At 39.0% G+C, this 21224-nt stretch overlaps 1 protein-coding gene across 1 annotated transcript in view; it reads right to left on the bottom strand.

Annotated features, from left to right (window-relative positions):
* Positions 1 to 21224, bottom strand: part of CSMD2 (CUB and Sushi multiple domains 2) — a 638485-nt gene that overhangs the window by 572594 nt on the left and 44667 nt on the right. The window contains exon 2 of the mRNA XM_049775147.1: positions 7483 to 7699. Coding sequence (XP_049631104.1) covers positions 7483 to 7699 — 217 coding nt within the window. The remainder of the gene's footprint in view (positions 1 to 7482; positions 7700 to 21224) is intronic.

The following is a 21224-nucleotide window of genomic DNA, read 5'->3' as shown; positions in this document are numbered from 1 at the left end:
CGTCAGGAGAGATGAAGTCATGAAATTTTCCTATACATGGATGTACATGGAATCTATTATGCTGAGTGAAATAAGTCAGAGAGAGAAAGACGCAGAATGGTCACTCATCTATGGGTTTTAAGAAAAATAAAAGACATTCTTGCAATAATTTTCAGAGACAAAAGAGAGGAGGGTTGGAAGTTCCAGCTCACCTCAGGAAGCTCACCACAAAGAGTGATGAGTTTAGTTAGAGAAATAACTACATTGAGAACTATCCTAACAAGGAGAATGTATGAGGGAAATAGAAAGCCTGTCTAGAGTACAGGTGGTGGTGGGGAGGGAGATTTGGGACATTGGTGATGGGAATGTTGCACTGGTGATGGGGTGTTCTTTACATGACAGAAACCCAACCATAATCATGTTTGTAATCAAGGTGTTTAAATAAAATATTTTAATAAAAATGTTTTCCTTTCAGTTTCAGCAAAAAAAATAATTTAGAGTTGAAAAAAAGGGGGCAGAACTAAATATACAAACCAAAGGCAACAGTGGAATCAAGAGACTCAAACTTTGATAACCTAAACTTAATCTTGTTATATTGGCAGGCTAGGGATTAGAGAATGTACTTGGGGAACATTGGTAGAAGGAGGTGAACACTGGTTGTGGGATTGGCTCTGATTAATTGTATGTTTAAAACCGAACTATGTAAATAAAAATGGTTTCAATTAAATTAAAATTTAAAATAAGAAGAAATTTGTAACTCCACCCTGGATTTAGGTGTATCTACCTGAGACCCGCCCATTACTGGGAGGGCTCTTGGGAAGCGGATATTGCGTGTATCTTTACCTGCAAGGGTGTATCTTTACCTGGGAGTGGTCTTGGAAAGGTGAGATAAGGCTGTGACCCAGGGGATTAGGCCCTTTTGGTCTTTGGCCAGCATGGGGGTCAAAGGGAAGATGGCTGAAAGGAGTTAAGATGCAGGACTAGCTAAGAATGGCTGAATGCTTAATTGGTTATGATATAGGCCACATATGTGGTGGATAGGATATGAATAAAGATGTTATCTCTCATGAAGCCTGCCTGTGAATGAGTTCAATACCCGTCGCTTTCCTGGACCCAGACCTGCTGGCTGAAGGGGGTTGCAGAGCCACGTGGCCTGGGATGGCAGACAAAGGCCTCCATCTCCATCCACCATCCAAGTACATCCTAAGGGCTTAATGCAACATAAAAGCATCTAGATTGGAAAGAAAAAACTGAAAGTATCCTCATACACAATTCTTTTTTTAAAAAGAAAAGTCTATTAAAACTATCAAGAAACACAAATCCAATATACAAAACTCAAGTTATGTCTGTATATAAGTAATGAATAATCCAAAAATAATGGTAGATAAATTTCCAGTTAAAAATGGAGAGATGAGACAGCATACTGAGCAGCCTGCCTCTAACCTCCTAAACTGTTATTAAAATGAATTCAGGCTCTTCAGAAGAAGGGGGTCTATATCTCAGTGTTGCAAACTAAAATAATGGGGTAAAACATGCTCAATCATGAAGGAATCTCTATAAATTAGAGTTTCAGTAAGACTCAGACAGGATAAAAAAAAACTCATTAGATGTGAGCCAGTCTCTCTCAAAGTGGGGCACACTGCTTCTCAGGAAGGTGGAACAATATAGGGGGTAGTAGTTTGAGGAGCAATGGGGGAAGGAGGTGCTTAGTGTTTATTTGAACACCAAAGATTTACACTGTGGCTTTGTTTTATATATTGTTTTCTGAAAAGAGGGGTTATAAACCAAATAAGTTTTAAAACCACATTGTTCACAGATATATAGGTAAAATGTGTTCTTGAAGAAGTGAACATAACCTGCAATGGAGGTGGACTATCTACACTGGAACCTAAATGGGTCATTCTCTCCTGATAAAGAACCAAAACTCTGGAGAATGGTTTAGAAATAAAAATTCAGGCTGGAGCAATAGCACAGCAAGTGGGGCATTTGCCTTGCATGTACTGACCTGAAGCCAACCTAGGACCAACCCAGGTTCGATCACCAGCATTCTATATAATCTCCCAAGTCTTCCCAGAGCAATTTCTGAGTGCAGAGCCAGGAGTAACCTCTGAGCACTGCCAGGTGTGGCCCAAAAACCAATAGATAGATAGATGATAGATACATAGCTAGGTAGATAGATGATAGATAGATAAATAGATAGATAAAAGGAAATAATCCATCTAGATGTACAAGAATAACATCTTCAACAACAGCACTGAAATATTATAAACAGAAATATTAATAGAAATGGATCTAATAAGTGAAAAACAAAAGAAGAAAATAAGGAGTCCGAGTGGTGGCACAAGCAGTAAGGCATTTGCCTTGCATGTGCTAACTGAGGACGGACTGTGATTCGATCTCCTGGTATCCCATATGGTCCCCCAAGCCAGGAGCAATATTCTGAGTATATAACCAGGAGTAACCCCTGAGTGTCACTGGATGTGGGCAATAAAAAATAATCAGTGTGCTTATTAAGAAATAAAATTTACTTTGAAGACTTAATATCATTAAAATATATACAATACAATACAAATATTGGAGCTTAGATATGTTTCATATAGCAAAGTGGCAGGCTACAAAATTAACATGCAAAAAAATCAATGGCCTTCAATGATAGAGAAGAAATGGACATTAAAAAACAATCCCATTCACATTAATGTCACACAAACCCAAAAATCTTGGAGTCAACTTAAATAAACAGGTGAAAGATCTATACAAAGAAAACTACAAGAGCCTGCTTTAAAAAATAAGAGAGGGGGCAGGAATGGTGGTGTAGCGGTAGGGCATTTGCCTTGCACATGGCTGACCGAGGACAGACTGTGGGTTCGATCCCCCACATCCTATATGGGCCACCAAGCAAGGAGCAATTTCTGAGCACATAGCCAGGAGTAAATCTTAAGTATCACCAGCGTGTGCCCCCCCCCAAAAAAAAACAGAAAAGGAAATAAGAGAGGACACATGAAAATGAAGACACATACCCTGCTCATGAATTAGCAGGATCAACATCATTAAAATGGTAATACTCCCCAAAACATTGTACAGATTTAATGCAATCCCCTTAAAGATTTACATGACATTCTTCAAAGAAGTGGATCAACACTCCTGAAATTCATTTGGAACAATAAACACCCACAAATAGCTAGAACAACCCTTGGTAAAAGGAATACGGGAGGCATCACTTTCCCCTACTTTAAATTGTATTACAAAGCTATAGTCATTAAAACAGCATGGTACTGGAATAATGACAGACCCTCAGATCAGTGGAATAGACTTGAGTGTTCAGATAATGTGTCCCAGATATACAATCAATTAATTTTGACAAAGGGGTATGAAATGCAAAATGGATAAAGGAAAGCCTCTTCAACAAGTGGTGCTGGGACAAATGGTCAGCCACATACAAAAAAGCAAACTCAGATCTCCATCTAACACCATGCACAAAGGTCAAATCTACATGGATTAAAGACCTTGATATCAGTCCTGAAAACATAAGGTATATAGAACAATACATAAATAAAACACTCTATGACATTGAGACTAAAGGCATCTTCAAGGAGAAAACAGGACTCTTCAAACACATAAAAGCAGAGATAAACAGATGGGACTATACTAAGCTGAGCAGCTTCTGCACCTCAAAGAAAATAGTGCCTAGGATACAAAAGCCATCCACAGAATGGGAGGAACTATTCACTCAATACCCATCAGATATAGGGTTAATATCAAAAATATACAAGGCACTGACAGAACTTAACAAGAAAAAAACATCTAACCCCATCAAAAAATGAGAAGAAATGAACAGACACTTAGTCAAAGAAGAAATACAAATAGCCAAAAGGCACATGAAAAAATGCTCCACATCATTAATCATCAGGGAGATGCAAATTAAAACAACTATGAGGTACCATCTCATGTCACAAAGACTGGCACATAGAAACTGGCAAAGCAAGAATAATCAGTGCTGGTTGGGATGTGGAAAGAAAGAAACTCTGATTCACTGCTGGTGAGAATGCTGTCTAGTCCAGCCTTTATGAAAAACAATATGGGGATTCCTCAAAATCTGGAAATTGAGCTTCCATATGATGCAGCTATACCAGTCCTAGGGATATATCCTAGGAACACAAAAATACAATACAAATATCCCTTCCTCATACTTATATTCATTTCAGCACTATTTACAATAGTCAGACTTTGGAAACATCCAAGATTCCCTTCAACAGATGAATGGCTAAAGAAACTGTGGTACATATACAAAATAGAATATTATGCAGCTATCAAGAAAGATGAAGTCATGAAGTTTTCCTATACAGGATGCACATGGAAACTATTATGCTGAGTAAAATAAGTCAGAGGCAGAGAGAGACACACAGAATAGTCTCACTCATCTATGGGTTTTCAGAAAAAGAAAAGACATTATTGTAAAAATGCTTAGAGACAATAGTGATGAGGCTGTAAGGACTGTCATGGTTTGAAGCTCACCACCAAGCATTAGATAAATAACTACACTGACAACTAGGTGACAACATCAATGAGTGAGATAAGAAGAAAAATGCTTGTCTTGGGGCCAGAGCGATAGCAGAGTAGTAAGGCATTTGCCTTGCATGTGGCCAACACAGGACAGACCCTGGTTCGAATCCTGGCATCCCATATGGTCCCCTAAGCCTGCCAGGAGCAACTTCTGAGTGCAGAGCCAGGAGTAACCCCTGATTGTTGCCAGGTGTGAACCAAAAAAGCAAAAAAAAAAAAAAAAAGGAATGCCCAGGTCAGGAGGGAGAGGGACATTGGAATTGGGGGCATTGGTGATGGGAATGTTGCACTGGTGAAGGGGGGTGTTCTTTATAAGACTGAAACCCAATTACAATCATGTCTGTAATCAAGGTGCTTAAATAAAAAAAGAAAAAATGAAAAATTAAGCAATGTGTAAATGACTGGGAATATTTATCTTCCAATAAAACCATATTTACAACACACAAAAAAGAACTTAGATATAAATAGAGGAACTAAAAATATTGAAAATAAACCATTGTTTGTCCTTGACAGACGTAAGTTAGATAATAGAAGAGTGAATAATATTAAGAATGTTAACCTTTTCTACCTTCAACCACAGAATATGTATTCTTTTCAAAGATTCATAAAAAATTTGTCAAAACTCATCTGTATTGAAGTAAAAATAGTCAACAAGTCTTCCAAAGTAGAAATAACAACTGGATACTATTTCAATTCAACTTGAAAATAATTTTAAATATACAAAAATTTATTGGAAAATTTGAGAGGAAAAACCCTAGAGTCTGGGAAGGAACAACATTACAATTAACGATTCCAAAGTAATGACTATCCATCAAAATTTATGAAATTTGACCAAATTTATACATAGAGGGAAATGCCTCTTAATGCCTTTATTACTAAACAAGAAATAATGAAACTAATTCAAATCACAGAATCAGAAGGAAGGCAGCACCAAACAGGTAAGGAGAAGAAAAAGAATAAAAAAAGATAAAAGCTGAAATAAATAAGTTAGATAATAGAGAATAAAATACATAGCCCTAGAGTTGGGTTTAAAGTGGCCAATCAACATAAGAAACTTTTTTTTGGGGGGGGTCAACTAATTGAACATTGGGGAGAGGGACAAATTGACTAAAAAGAAAGAAAACACAATCATGCAGGAACAGATGTAAGAAAATTGAATCCAAAACCAGGAAGAAGATAGATCTGCTTATGAGGAAATCAGTGGCAACTTTTAGGCAGATACTTGGGCATCTTCATAAAATACTGATTTCCTAGATAAGCATTCATACAGAAATTAATTCACAAATATGAAGACAGTTTGTGTGGACTAAGAACAGAACAAGAATATGAAAAAAAAATCCACCAAGCCGCAAAGATCCACCCAAACACACTCTCTCCCCTGAGGAGCACTACTCTGAAACTCCCCATACTATGGTGCTATTTGAACCACCCTCTGGTGTTCATTCTCCTCCTAGTGTTTCCCTAAAAAATGAGGTTCATAAGGTCTTTTTCAAGTCCTTTCCCTGGTTTCCTACATGCAATATATGTGCTCCAGACTCTTGAGTTGTCTCCCTGCTCTTGTTCCCTGAACTCTAAATTCATATATTCAAGTGCATGCCTGCATCCCCAAAGAAGCATACAGCCTCCAGCCAGCACTGGCTTTTCTCTGCTCCATATAGTGTGTCTAGCCCACCAGGCCAGTATCTGAAATATAAAGGCTTGAGGAATTAATGAATGAATAAAAAAAACTCTTGTCCATTGCCCCAAGTTTCTCTGAGCATCTATTTGTGCAATACACTCTGTTGAATGTGGGTGTTTCAGGTGAAAGTCTAGCTAGCCGAAATCAGGCTTGGCAGCTTCCCTCAGCCCTGCTTTGAGGGCATGAAGAAAGTCAGAAAAGGGTGCTAAATATATTTTGTGGCCCTGCTGTAGGTACTTGCAAGCCAAAGGCTCTAAGGAATCTTAAAGTTTTGAAATTAAGCACTTGCCACAAAGCAGTGAATAGAGAGCATTGCTAATCAGCACCTAGAAATCTCAGGGTTATAAGGCAAGACATTAACCCCTACTTCTGCGGAGGAGCCAAGAGACCTTTTTATAGCACAGGAAACACTATCTACACTACTACACACACTACTACCTCTGCCTGTAGAGGTTGAGACTTCTATCCTCCTCTCCCTCATAGTGGTGAATCATCACCTTTTAGAGGCAGTTGAGGTATCAAGAAAACATTCTCCCCTTCTCCCTAGATTTTTCCTGCATCAGTTGGGATAAAATTTGAGAAAATAGAAACACAGGCACATTCCCCATCAAGGGCACATAAATTCATGACAAGTGTCAAAAAGTTCAATAGCCCTCCTTTGTACATTTTAAGATATTCCTGTGTTGAAAACTCAGTACCAATCTTGTACAAGTAATAAAATAGAATAATTCACAACATACAATGGATGAGCATGCATACATGAAGGTGGTCATTCTCTCTTAAAATTTTATTACCTAGAGTCTCCAACAATGATCAGTCTCAATAACTGAAGCTACAAATACCATGATCACAGACAATGGAGGGGGAGCTCTGATAATGGTTTTCAAAAAGGACATGAGTCACTGTTTCGTTTAGCTTTCAACTCATACTTGTTGGTTTAAGGGGAAAACTATCTAGCTTTATGTACACCAGTAACATGCATCAATAGAATCAGTCACAGGCATGTAAAAGGAAGACCTGTACTTATCTCTAATCCTTTGTATGTTTTCTATCTAGTCTTCTTGAGTCCATTCTGATCTGTCCTCTCTATTGAGTACTTCTATGTAGGAGAAAGAATTTAGCAAGTATAAAGTAATAAGTGGAGTTGAGAGCAGAGCTCACAAAAAACAGGGAAGCTTCTTTGTGCATAACCTTGCACCTGAGCCAACTTTTCCCCCCTCAGGGCCCAGCTGCTTGTTTTGATGGCAAGGCAGGTGCAGGGGTACCTGGTTCGCAGGTTCTCTGGTTCAGGTGGGCCATCAAACACGGATAAGACATCGAAGTCCTCCTCTAGGGCGAAGGACTGGAATACAAGCTGGATCCTGTGCTGGGCCTCTGCAGTGATGGTCCACGTGCAGTTGGCATAATTGGGGTAGCCATATGGGAACCCAGGACTCTCCACTGTCCCATTAGGACCTTGCAGTTGGAATGTGCAGTTCTGGCCTGGGAGAGAGAAAAGGAACAGTTTAGTGCAGTTACAAGAATTTCTAGAAACGTCCAGAGAGACAGGAGCAATATGTTGGAGATCATTGACCCACTTTTCTAACCCCTTTCTGCAGACCGCCTCATGTTCAGAGGGAAAGAAATGGGGTGAAGACCCAGAAGGAGAACTAGCTGGGACATGTGCTTACTAAATATCTATGTATAGCTAGTAGTCCAGCTTCAGACATGTGCTGTGAGGGAAGGAAAAAAAAAAAGATTATGTGAGTTCAGACTCAAAAGCTCTTCATCACGTAGCACATAGGCACCAGCTAGTGAAATCAGATGTGAGAATGAAGGCATTACACATTTTCTACTATCCTTGATACCTCCTATCTCCTCTCTCCCTCCAGTGGGGATTCCCTTCTTTTCAATTACAAACCCCCCTCAGGCTGTTCCAGGCTGTCTTCCTCCTTCTTAGGGAGGCCCCCAACTCCTCCCATCCTGTCCCTCTCTACCCTACCCAACCTCACATGTTTCTCTCTTCCATATGTTATGGATGTCCAAATGTGTCTTCTCCACTAAAAATGCCGTTTCCAAAATGCCCCAGGGTTCTATCATTAAGAAAACAATTTCTCTCCGTTCCTCATCTCCCCTCCAGCTTTGTCTTTCTTCTCCTTACCAGACAACTTTCTAGAAAACACAATCTGTCTCTGGTTTCTGTCTTCATTGCTTTACTTCTTAATCACTATCTCACTCTGTCAACTCTGTCTCCTAGTCCAATATAACCTCCCCAGGGCGTGTCCAGGGTTCACTGGTGGGCCTATCTTGTATTTTCCCATTTCTACTGAACAAAGCTTCTCTTAGATACCTCAAATCGAGTTGCTTAAATTCTCCTTCTGGACAGACTTTTCTAAGTGTCAGGCTACCCCCATACATGCATGCCACATAGGGATCACACTGGAATGGAGTCTCTGATCATAACATCTAGCAGCCTTATAAGGTGGATACTAGGACTATCATCTCCATTTTACAGATGAAGAACTAAGACCAAGAGAAAATATGGATGAATCTGAGTAGAACTGTTACTCATGGAAGAGAGCCAAGTATAAGTAAGGGACTTAAGACCTACATTTTCAACTGTAACTCTAAAGAATAGACTTACCACTAATTTCTCTTAAAGCCCACATTAGGGATAAACTGACAAAGGGCAGTTAATCTCTAAAATGACTTTAATATTAAGAAGTCACTTAACACGAAGTATCCCATTAAAAGAGAAAAAAAAAATCAAGGTCTTTGAAAAAGTGCAAAATGGGCACTTAACCAAATTATACGTGTAACCCTGATCAAAATAAGCATTTGGGACCAGAAAAAAAGAATATTTCCTATAATAAGGCATCCATTTTACAACAATAACCTACATATAGTCATGATGAAACACCTGATTAAGATCAGGAGCAAAATAGAGAAGAACCTTTCACCGCTGGGATTTCACACTTTATTGGAAGAGCCAACCCTAGCAACACAATACAAAGAAATAAGAAAAAGAACAACTGAAAATATGGCTTTCAAAGGCTATATTAATCTACCCTGAAAACCCATAAGAATCAATTATAAAGCTATTAGATGAATAAGAAATTTCAGTAAGATAGCCACATACAAGGTACCAGTTATCTATATATATGTATATATATACATATATATATATAAGTCATTCCTTTTCACCCACAGATGCTAAAAAGGAATATATGTATTATATTTGTGTGTATGTGTATTTACACCTATATAAATATATGTACACAAAACAATAATATTTCTGTATGTCCATAGTAGATGAAATATTTTAAAGTCCTAATTATGATAATTGTAAAATTCATATTTAAAAGAACACTTTCAAGACTTGTACAGGCACTATATAAAAATAACTTTTAGAGAGGGATAAAAAATTTGAATAATTGGGGAGACAAGACATAATGTAATTTTGAGTGGAAAGACTAACTACTGAAAGGTTAATTTATAATATTAACCTTTTGAAAAGTTATTGAAAAGTTAATTTATAAGCTTAAGGCAATTCTGATCAAAAGCCTAATGACCTGTTTTAAATTTCATGAAATGATTCCTAAGTTTCTCTGAAAAGAGAGTCAAAGATAATGCCATTTTTTAAAGATAGTAAATATGACATCAACATCCTACAAGGTGCTAAGTTGAATCACAAAAGGACTTAAGCAGAGCCTGAATGTGGCCAAGAAAGGCCAAGCAGATCATGATAAGGTACTGTAAAAGGCTGGGCAGGGTTGAAAGTCAGGGGACTTGAAACACATAAAACATAGAAATGAGGGCTGAAGAAATAGTACTGTGAGTAGGGCTTGCCTTGCATGTAGGTGACCAATGTTTGATCCCATATGGTCTCCCTAATCCCATCCAGAGTAATTCCTGAGCTTAGAGCTGGAAGTAATCCCTGAGCATTACCATTTATGGCCCAAAACCCTATAACAAAATAGAAGCAATTTAACACTTTAAAACTAGGAGAAAAGAAGAAGAAAAAAAAAGACTTGTAGGGTTAAGAACTGAGTGACCCTATTCATCTTATACTATAGTGAAAAAACTGCCAGATGGATGAAAGAGAAGTTTTTTAAAATAAACCAAAATAAAAAAATAAAATATAGGCAAATAACTATATTTGATTGTCTGAGGATAAACTCTGTAAGAGATACTACAAAAATAAGTTTTATATACAACGTAAAACAAGTAATGTCAATAAAAACAAAATCAAAAGGCATATAAGAAATGTTAGGTAAAAATTTGATATATTTAACTAAGAAAAAATTATGACTAGCCAATAGGAAAACAATAAGTACTATAATTGAAAAATTGGGCAGGTTCCTGAAAAAAGTTAATTCACAAAAGAAAACATAAATGGCCCAGAAATCATAAAAGTATTCAACCATAACAATTAAATAAACTTCTTTTTTTTTTCGTTTTGTTTTGTTTTTTTGGGCCACACCCGTTTGATGCTCAGGGATTACTCCTGGCTAAGTGCTCAGAAATTGCCCCAGCTTGGGGGGACCATATGGGACGCCAGGGGATAGAACCTTCTTTGGCTAGCGCTTGCAAGGCAGACACCTTACCTCTAGTGCCACCTCGCCAGCCCCAACAATTAAATAAACTTCTAATTCCACAACTTTCAAAGGATTCTCCTAGATCACTCCCCTAAGCTTCCCTTCACCTACTACCCACTGTTGATTTACTAAGGTTCATGTCTCTAAAACATCCATGGTCATGACATTGCATAATGTTGCTGGTTTATTTATGCATTCTTTTATTCCTCTTCTTACACTCTAAGATAAATCCTGGGGTCCAAATCAAGACTAGACATAAACAATCCATCCCTGTGAAAGTACTATGTTTACAGGTTACACAGAGTGATATTGTCATAGAGAATCCTGTAGGTTTCCACTTTCTAAGGAATCTCTTATATACCAATGTCCTAGAACAACATTCATCACCTTACATAGCATCCCAGACTGCTTCTCAACTCCCATATGCTGGCCTGAAGTTCTGACTCAGAATCTCAATATAAATGGTCATATCCTCTAGTAGCATCTTATAAACAAAGCAGTTAAAGGACTCAGATCAGACCTCCTGGGAGCATTTTCCATATGCAGGAACAAGTAGGCAGGGGGCAGGAAGGGCAATTGGGAGGAGAACCTCAGGGCAGTTCCAAGCAGAAAAGTACAAGAAAAGTTCCAAGCAGAAAGCACACAGAGTACTGAGCGCAGAGGTAAGATGAAAGTCCAGGATGAAGTCATTAGGTTGATGTCTAAGAAAGTCCTCTAAAAAGAAGATTGCTGACAGTGGAAGTTGCTTCCTGATCCCTGCTGCACCTCAGTGCCTAGAATTCAATGCATATTTACTGCCTAGATCCAGAACTTCAGCAAATGCAAGGGGCAGGTGATAAGGAAGAAAAGCCAGGCTGTAATAACTAAAGCAATATTGGTTACAAAATGGAGCTATTATGTTTTAAATAATACGTTATACATATGGCTCACTGTAGAAAAATAGGGAAATAGAATTAACAAAAAAGAGGAAACATTAGCATCTTTTTCCAGAGGCAACAACTGTTAATATTTTCATTATTTCACTAGATTTTCTATGCATATTTCACACTGAGTTAAATATATGTGTATATATATAATTTGTGTGTGCTCTTTTCAGTAAATTATTCTTTAGTCTTAAATTACAAAAGATAATATGCCCTTGTAATGCATAGAAGTCTTCTTCTATGCAACACAAAAGCTAAGTAGAAAGAAAAGTTGATCTTTGGGCTGTCATCTTCCTTCCACCCAGTCCAAAATTACCTAAGTTAGCAGCCAGTTCTGGCTGCTTCTCCAACCTTCTCTACTTTTACTCAAAGAGACACGTCCCACAGAATTTTTATTACTTGGCTTTAAAAATGAGATCGAAGTTTAGCTCATTTCTCTGCAACTTGCTTTCTCACTTAACAATCCATCAGGGATCCCTTCCAGGTCAGTAGATACATATCTAACTTATTTTTATATAAATATATGATATTGCACAGCATGGATATTCCTCAATTTATTCAACCACTCCCCAGTTGACAGCCATTCAGGTCATTTCTTGGTTTTCTTTTGCAACAATTCAGTAAACATTATAACAGGAGCTTTCCCCCAAGATATTGAATCTGCTCATAAACAGCATTTTAAATGGATGCACAGCATTCCGGTATATGGTTATACTAAAATTTACTGAACCATTCGCCTATTGTCAAACATTTAAATTGTTTCTGGAATTTTTTTCCCCTATTATAAATAAGAACTGTCCTCCAAGTCGGGGCCAGTAACAGAATGCTGGTCAGTGCAGTGGAAAATGCTTTTCCATGGCCGAAGTCCCAGAATGAACATTGATGCAGTCACAGCATCCAGTTCTGGTTTCTAGGGGAGAATTGTCCCTATTAGCTGGCTGACCTCTAAGGCAAACACTGTTGGAGACAGTTGCAAAGGGCTAGAAAGATTGACTCACAAGGAAGTCTCCCTAAAATCAAATGCATGTGACTGAGAGCTGAGAAACATACAGAGCGAGTGTGGACACTCCAGATTGAAATATTAATAGAGTGGGAAACCATGCCAAGAGGGCTACCTGCCCTTCCGTGCCTATAAAATGCTGGCTTTCTTCCAAACAGAAAAGACTCCTTGTTCTCCCTGAGATGAACTAACTATTCAGCAGATGGATGGTGCTACCAACAGTCATCTGAGAGTGCTTACATTATCTTCTCAATGCCTAATATATCTATCTCCCTTATTCCTTCCTTTAACCTCCCTTGTGAGGACAAAGGATCCTTAGAGTTTCGAGAATAATCTTGATGAATTCCATTCTAGGCCACATTATTTTGGGATGGCTTCCTTAGGATTACTGTTTCTTAGGATTAGGACGGAATTCCAAATATGCAAGGTCCTCACTAGAAAGTATCTGATCATTGCTGAGATTTCATCTCTAGATTTCTCAAGTACTTCCTAGAAAATATGCACCCATTCTTTACTCAATAGCTCCATCCAGGAATCTCTATCTCAGTGCACCTTCACCAGCAATGTGTATTATCTTTTTGAGACATTTTTGCCTATATGATGCATGTAAAATAGTTTATCTTGTCTTATTTAGAACTTTTTATGACTGATTAAACATTTTTAAAAGTCTTTAGTCATTTTTATTTCTCCTTTTCAGAACTACCTGGTAAAGTTACTCATTTTTATCATTTTTTAATTTATCATTTATTTATTATTTATTGTTCCTACTAACTTACAGATGTATATTATCTATGCATTATATGCCTGCCGTGAGTGTTTGTGATAGTTTATGACTTTTAATTGTATTAGGTTCAACATCCTGAGGTATCTAGGTTTTATAAATTAAAGTCATCTATAGGGTTTTTCTTCTTAGTTAGCACCACTCTAAGATCAAAACTTGCATTTTGTTTGTCAAATTGATCAGAAATGATTATCTCTAAGTCATGTGCTTTTGATTTTATTTAGATTTTCAGGTAGATCAAAATTTTCTATTTTTTGTTTGTTACTTTTTGGGGGCCACACCTGGTGACGCTCAGGGGTTACTCCTGGCTATGCACTCAGAAATCACTCCTGGCTTGGGGGACCAGAGGGAATGCCGGGGGATCAAACTATGGTCCCTCCTAGACAAGCTCCTGCAAGGCAAATGCCTTACTGCTCCGTGGCACTGCTCAGGCCCCGAAATGTACCATTTTTAGGGTAGTTACAGTCACTGGTCTTTTGTTTGAAAATGTCTTCTTTTATTGACATTTCCAAAAGACCTCCTTCTACTGTCTTCCCACTGTTCCTCACACTGTTCCTCAGTACTTTTGTCTGAATAGTTACCTGCTCAGGACTTGCAGAGTGGATTCTGGGTCCATATTTTTTAGTAGATAGGGGAACGAATTATTCCTTTTATAATATTTAGACTTCATTTGTCTGTGTACTAATGATTTATTGAGATACAGATGTGCGAAAAGTTTAGAAGTTTAGATTTGGAAGGAAAAAATGCCTGGGACTCAAATTTCAGTTTTGTCACATAACATGTTAATGACTTAACCCGGCATGCTTAGTTTTGACATCTTTTTTAACCCCACTTCTAAAATGGTCACACCGATCAATGCAGTGTTATCTGCTTGCTGGCTCAATGATCAGTACAGTGCCTGACATAGTATAAGTGATCAATAAGTACCAGCTAATCTTTCAGTAAAAATTTCTACTCTTCTTTATATTAATCCTAGTCATATCTTGTTAAAGCAATTCCCAGACACTTTATACAGTTTTTGTTGCTCTAGTGAATTATATTTCCCCCATTATGTCTTTTTTTCTGCTGTTTATTACTGACATACGGAAAATCTATTGATTTTTATATATTCATTTTGCAACCAACTGGGTTCCTGAACTCTTATTAATTCTAAAGATTTCTCAGTTGATTCCCTTGGGTGTTTTAGGTCTACATTCATGTTATCTGCAAATAATGATAATTTTCAAGAGATAACTCTTTTGAGAAGTTTGGCAGGAAGTTTCAATTTAATTCTTCAAATATTTATTGACTGATAAGGTCAATTTTGGACAAATCTAGTTGGAGATGCCAGTGGGATATCCAGTTGGAGTTGGCCAGAAGGCAATTAGGGCTATGGGCTGGAATCAGAGCTTGCTGGCTGCTGACAACCATGTGTCAGAGTCAGCCTTGAATAAAGTGCCCCTCAGTGGCCACCTGGAGGAGAGCAGGAGTACAGGCAAAGCAGCATGTCCTTTGAGATCTTCCAGTCTCACCAAGGCACTCCTGAACCCAGGGTGGGAGTCTGATAAACCCCTGTGTGTGCCTTCTGGCACTTCCATCTGGTCCAGTAGATGGAAGGGTCAAACAGGGTCTCCCTTTAGGAGAAGGGCAAAAGTCTTTTGCACTGAGACACTGGAACAGAACATTCTCTTAACCCCTTTCCCCTGGATATCAGGTTTCCAGCACATGAAGTAGCTCATTGTGTCATCTACATACAGTCCATGCCAGCATTCTCAGTGCTCACTTATTTCCTAGAATGTTCTTCGGCTGCTTTCTCTGCCTAGTAAACCTTAATCACTGCTCCAGATTCAGTTCACGTCGCATCTCCTCCAGGGTTTCTGGGCAGTCTCTACATGAACTCTTTACTTGTGTTCTCTCTCTCTCTCTTTCTTCTCTCTTTTCTGCTCTCTCTCTCTCTTTCTCTCCCCACCCCCCGCAACTAACAAGAACCATTCTAGGTCCTTCCTATACTGGACCTTTAAAATACTTATTTTAAAGATTTTGCTTAAACTTCTTCTTCTCTTCTGGGTAAAGCTACAAATACTAAATATGACTCACAACACTCCCATAAAATCTTTCCTTCCCAGGATTTTTTCCATGTCACTTCGTCCCTGAAAGACTCTTCAGCTCAAGCCTAACTCCAGCCACTTCAATCAATGCTTCCTAATCTTCTGCTCACTGAGCCTTCCAATTTGCTATTCTTTTCGACTTTCTGGCATTATTCCCCCACCTCTTGGCTCTCTCCAACTTTCTATTCATTTCTCTTACTGATGGCAAATACATTTCACCACTTCCTGGAGACTCTATGGACCCCAACACTGTGGTGCTCTGTCCTCACTGAGCATGCACACAGGACACATACTTTCAGCCTGCATCCTTATATCACACATGGCTCCTGCTGTACCATCACATAGGGGCTGTGTTGTGCTCCCTGAGTGGTGTAAATTCCATGCAGTAAAAATATTGTTCCCTTACATGGGTCCAATATGTTGCCTGAACAAGTGCCCTGCAGAAATTTATATATGGCTACACCTCTGCTCAATCACCTTCTCCTGAACTCATGCCCCAGAGCTCCTCCAGGCTCACATTTCTCTCCATAATCCTACAGCAAAGCCTGGGGCCACTAGAGACAGCAGATGGGAATTCAGTGTTAGATAAGAGGTGCTGCTAATGAAGTTTTGCATTGATTTCCTTTCTGAGCAGTCTTACTAATCAGAAAAATTTCCATTATTATGGGAAACTTAAGTCCAGACTTTTTCAACCTCTGCACTACTGACATTGGGGCAAGGTCATTCTTCACTGAGGGACTATCCTGTGCACACAGGATGTTGAGATGCATCCCAGACATCTAAGATCAAGTAGCAACTTCTACTAATTATTACAATTAAAAAAAAAAGTCTTCAAAACATTGCTGAATGAATGTCCCTAGAAGAAAAGACATCACTCCAAATTGAGACCCACTGGTTTGCTTCTAAGTAATTTTAAAATTAGTAATAAAATCCAGAAAAAAAATCTAACTAAAACAATACAGTAGAAATATATCTTCCTCTCTTGGTCATTTATTTCATGGGATTCACTGCTGAAAACCTACATAGAAGCTTCCCTGACCAACTTTTTATCTTGGTTATGCCAGGACCCCCACTGGTAAGCTTTCTCAAATGATGCTTTTAATTGCATGAGGCAAAAAACCCACATAGGATTACAAAAGAAACCAATTATAGTTAAATATAGTTTTTTTACAATATTTTGAAATGTGGCTACATAGTAATATTGGTAGCCCTTTATGAATGTATTATTAACACCATCCAACAGTGGGCATGATAAATACTGAAGTTCAAAGCATAAGAGCTATTTCTAGAGAGTGGCAGCAACTGTAACATTCCAGGAAAATCTCTCATCAGTGACAAATTCACAGGTAATGCTAATAGTGCAGTTCTCTGCTAACTATATTCATGACTGATAGAATGCAAGTTTCATTCAATAAGTGAAAAAATATGTTCCCCACTCAAATTACAATTACATTTTATGAATGGATTCTATGGAGAACCCCAGAAATCCAAGCCAAATCCTTTCTTCAGAAAATATAGGGAGACATGCAGAGTTACAGAATGCATGTGGTGGACTTTTCAATGGTGGGGAGTTACAAGGTGTGGTTGGGTATGGATGATGCTGTTTAGGAGTTCACAGTGGAGTACAGACAGTCTTATATGACTGCCTCTACTTGACAAGACATTTGGGGAAACTTCATCATGGATATGGGGGATGGGGATGAGTACATCACAACAAACTCAGAAAAATAGATGCTTTTATACAGGTATGTGGAGGAAAACAACAGCTATACCTAACATTCGCAAATGCCCTTAGAAATGGTAATGATGTGGATGTGTCTAATTCCCTTTCATGTCACAGGTTAAGAAACCAAACTCTTCCAGGTCCAATGCACTTACGGTCAACAAGGAACAGTGGACAAGCCAGGATTCCAAGTCAGATCAGTGCAAAAATGAAACTCAGGCTCCTCACTCTGCCAGACTTCAGGGTCTCACACACCATATCAGACATAATTCCAAAGCTGAGGTCCCCTTAACACTCTGCATCTCATCCCTGGGGCTGAATCTGAGGTTTTCTTTTATTTTTTTAAATAATTTTTATTGTGACCATAGTGAATTATGAATCTTTTACAGTGGTATTTAAGGTACATAGTGACAATGAATCAGGGCCATTTCCACCACCAGACCACCAGTGTTGTCTGAGGTTTCTAAAAAGGGTTTGGTGCAGTTGTTGTGCCTCAGGAACATGGAAACAAACCAGTTTCCCTCTTCCTCGAAAGCCAGGATGCAGGCAGCATGGGCACACAACAAAGTGTGGCCGACACAGCGAGGGAACAAACCTATCTCTGGACCTAATTTAATAGCTCTGTGGGCCTAATACCAGGATTCTCAGCTTCCCAAATCTGACTTGAGGAGCATTCATTTTCCTGGATATGCTTAACACAGAAGTCACCATGTGGACCAAATATGATTTTCTTTGCCTGGCTATCCAGACACAGCTCATTTGTCATCATTGTGAGACAACAACAGCCAGAGGTTGTTTATTATATTGACAGGGATTCCTGGACTCTGCATTGCTGATGGTAGACTCTCTTACACATCATGCTATCCCCCACCATACTGTACTGCTTCACAGGCTAGATCTATATGGAGAGGTGGGGGATGGTATATCTGAGGTCAAGCATTAGACTTATCCTGTCCCTGCCAGGGTCCTTCTGAGTAACAAAGGAAATGTTCCTTGAATATTGGAAGTTACCTTACCTGGAACTTTAGCTCAAGAGAATGTGGCTGAGCACAAAGGTTGGTTCACAAAAATTTAGACCTTAACACACATTGAAATCATTTACTTACTCATGGAAAGAATTGTTCTAAGTACCGCAATGTCCCAAGCACCATCTCACTGTCATGATGATTAGCCTCATCATTAATTATTTTTGGGCTAAATATTGCCATAGGCTCTTTATATCTAACCCAGTATTCTACTATAGAAGTGTGTAAGAGAGATTCTAGTATTATCATTCTTATTTTTCAAACAAGGGAAGTGATACCTAGGAAGGTTAAGGAACTGGTCCAAGTTCAGACAACTGGGAAATAGAAAAGATAGGATGGATTTGGCCTGGGGTTTTATACTAAATCAATCAAGGACAGGCTGTGCTTTTCATAATCAGAGTGTGTGTGCTGCTATTGTTATGAAAGACATAGCCAGGGTGCAAAACAGAGGGCAGTTTGCACATATGGTGACCAAACTCAGGACCCAGTCCATGCCCAGGATGTTTTCTACCACTTGAGTCACATCTCTGGCTTCTATTGCTAATCTTCTTAGCAATCACTCTAAGCTAGAGGGATGGATTGAGGGTGGGGGAGGGAGAAGGAGAGTTAAATGTGTATTTCCAAGGTAATAAACCATATCTCTTTCTAGAGCATTCTCATAGGCATAGAACATTGCCTTGGGAAGTCTTTTCGTCAAGTGTCAATAATCTCTAGCTCAAACTCTTAGGCTCCTGCCCTTTGGGGGCTTGGCCTGCTATAGTAAGGCTCAGCATGATATCAGAAAGGAGTCCACATGGGGAATTCTGTGCACATTAGATTTCCCAGAAGAAAGAAAAAAATAACTTGGGAGTTGGAAATAAGTTGTCAAAAATCATGTGAGAGTAAGGTTATATCTCTGTCTCTGGCAGCCGATTGAGCACTTCTTAATGGCAGAGACCACATCTGATTCACTGCTCAATCCCTAGCACGGGCTTGGCATTTCGACACTCAGTTAATATTTGCTTAGTACATAAATTAATATGTCCGGTTGTCATCTGTGCCTCTTATTTTTTCTTTATTTGTTTCTTTATCTATTAAAAGATCCTGGCTGCTTTTTTTTTTTTGTCAAACACACAGCCCCATTTGGAACTGGCTGCCTCTCTGAGGAACACAAGCAATTTCAAGCCCTTTTCCCTATACTGACCCACATTTTAAAATTAATTAAAAGTGGAAAAATAAGGCTTCAGATACAGTTTGGTGGTAGAATGCCCATGTTTTATGAGATCCTGTATTCAATCCCCAGCACAGAAAAATAGTATTTTAGAAAAATAATCTTTTTAAAAAATCTAACATGAAAAGAATAAATAAACATAGGTTCTTAATTTGACTCTAAATAACAAAGAATTTAGTCTAAAATATTTGGTTACATAAGGCATCTGTCCCTCTTTCTAATATGCTCCAATTCAATTGATCCCATAAGCAACCCCGAAAGCAGTGGGGACCTGTCCATGGTCCTGAATTATGAAAGTTGTCAAGGATTGTGGTTTCTATTGCTGCTTGTCCATTCAGGATGCATTGAGGCCTCCCTAAAGATCTCTGTTCTAATCATAAAGAGAATGGGAGTTGTTCCACCAAAGAAAAGAAATAATGAGAGTAGGAAAGAGAGACTGACTTAGAGGAGGTGGTGCTCCAGGGAAGACAGACACTAAGGGTCTGAGTCTCCAGCCTAAGGCCAGGATATATTAGGGGGACTCTAGAAGCTGGAGCTGAGGTGAGGGAGAGGGGGCTGCAACCTTCAGAGAAAGTCCCAGAACTTATCTTTAGCAGTCCCTGAAGATTGTACAGACAGGTAGGAGACAAACTATCTGCATAGGAGAAGTGAGGAGACTTAAGACACAGATTCGGGGGCCGGGCGGTGGCGCTGGAGGTAAGGTGCCTGCCTTGCCTGCGCTAGCCTAGGACGGACCGCGGTTCGATCCCCCAGCGTCCCATATGGTCCCCCAAGAAGCCAGGAGCAACTTCTGAGCGCATAGCCAGGAGTAACCCCTGAGCGTCACAGGGTGTGGCCCAAAAACCAAAAAAAAAAAAAAAAAAAAAAGACACAGATTCAGGCACAAAACAAGACACTTTGAGGGCCAGAGTCAGGAAGGATGTTAATAGGTAGCTGGGTGTAGCATCTTCCTTCATAGGTGGCCTATTGCCTTTGTTCCTTCCCCAGTTTCTGACTGGACATCTGCTGGGCATTCAATTGGCTCACTCACAGAAGCTATAAGGCAAGCTCAGCACAGAGTTTCCTTTAAACGATGCGTGTTAGTTTAAAGGAAGGTCACCTGCCATTCACTTTGTTTTCCCCCACTCCTGCAGGAGTGCTCCTCTCTATCTGTTAGAAAAAAGACTGTGAGTTTCAATGCCCCCAACTGCACATCTAAATTTTATAGAAGCTCTGTTGGACATCTGAAAATCATTCCTAACAAAAGATATAGTTTAAATTAGCCTCCTCTGTTCAAGCAAATTAGTAGTGAGGTCAGTGCTGGTCTGGTTCAGCTCAGAACTTAGATGCCAGCAGAGATCTATTCATTTCAACAATATGTACTGTACATCATCCACCTCTGTGCTCAGAGTTTCCCTTCCTGTTCTTTTTCCAAGCCAACCTTGCCATTCTTCGTTTTCTCCCATATTCAGTCACTTTTTTGCTTCAAGACCTTTATACTACTTCTCCTATTCTTGAAAAGTTCTCCTTACCCTTATCCTACCTCCAGATATGGGAAACTTCTTTAAGTCTTTGCTCAACACTTTCTTCCTAATAAAGTCCACTCTGAAAAGCACAGCATGCCCTTGCCTTTTCCTGTTATTTCCAATTTCCTTTACTTGCTCTTTATTTTCTTTTTCCTATAAACTATGTGGTTCTACAA

The sequence above is a fragment of the Suncus etruscus genome, chromosome 6, assembly GCF_024139225.1.
Source record: "Suncus etruscus isolate mSunEtr1 chromosome 6, mSunEtr1.pri.cur, whole genome shotgun sequence".
In the NCBI taxonomy this organism is placed as follows: Eukaryota; Metazoa; Chordata; class Mammalia; order Eulipotyphla; family Soricidae; genus Suncus; species Suncus etruscus.
The sequence above is the reverse complement of the archived record's forward strand: the minus strand, read 5'-3'. Positions and strand labels throughout refer to the sequence as shown.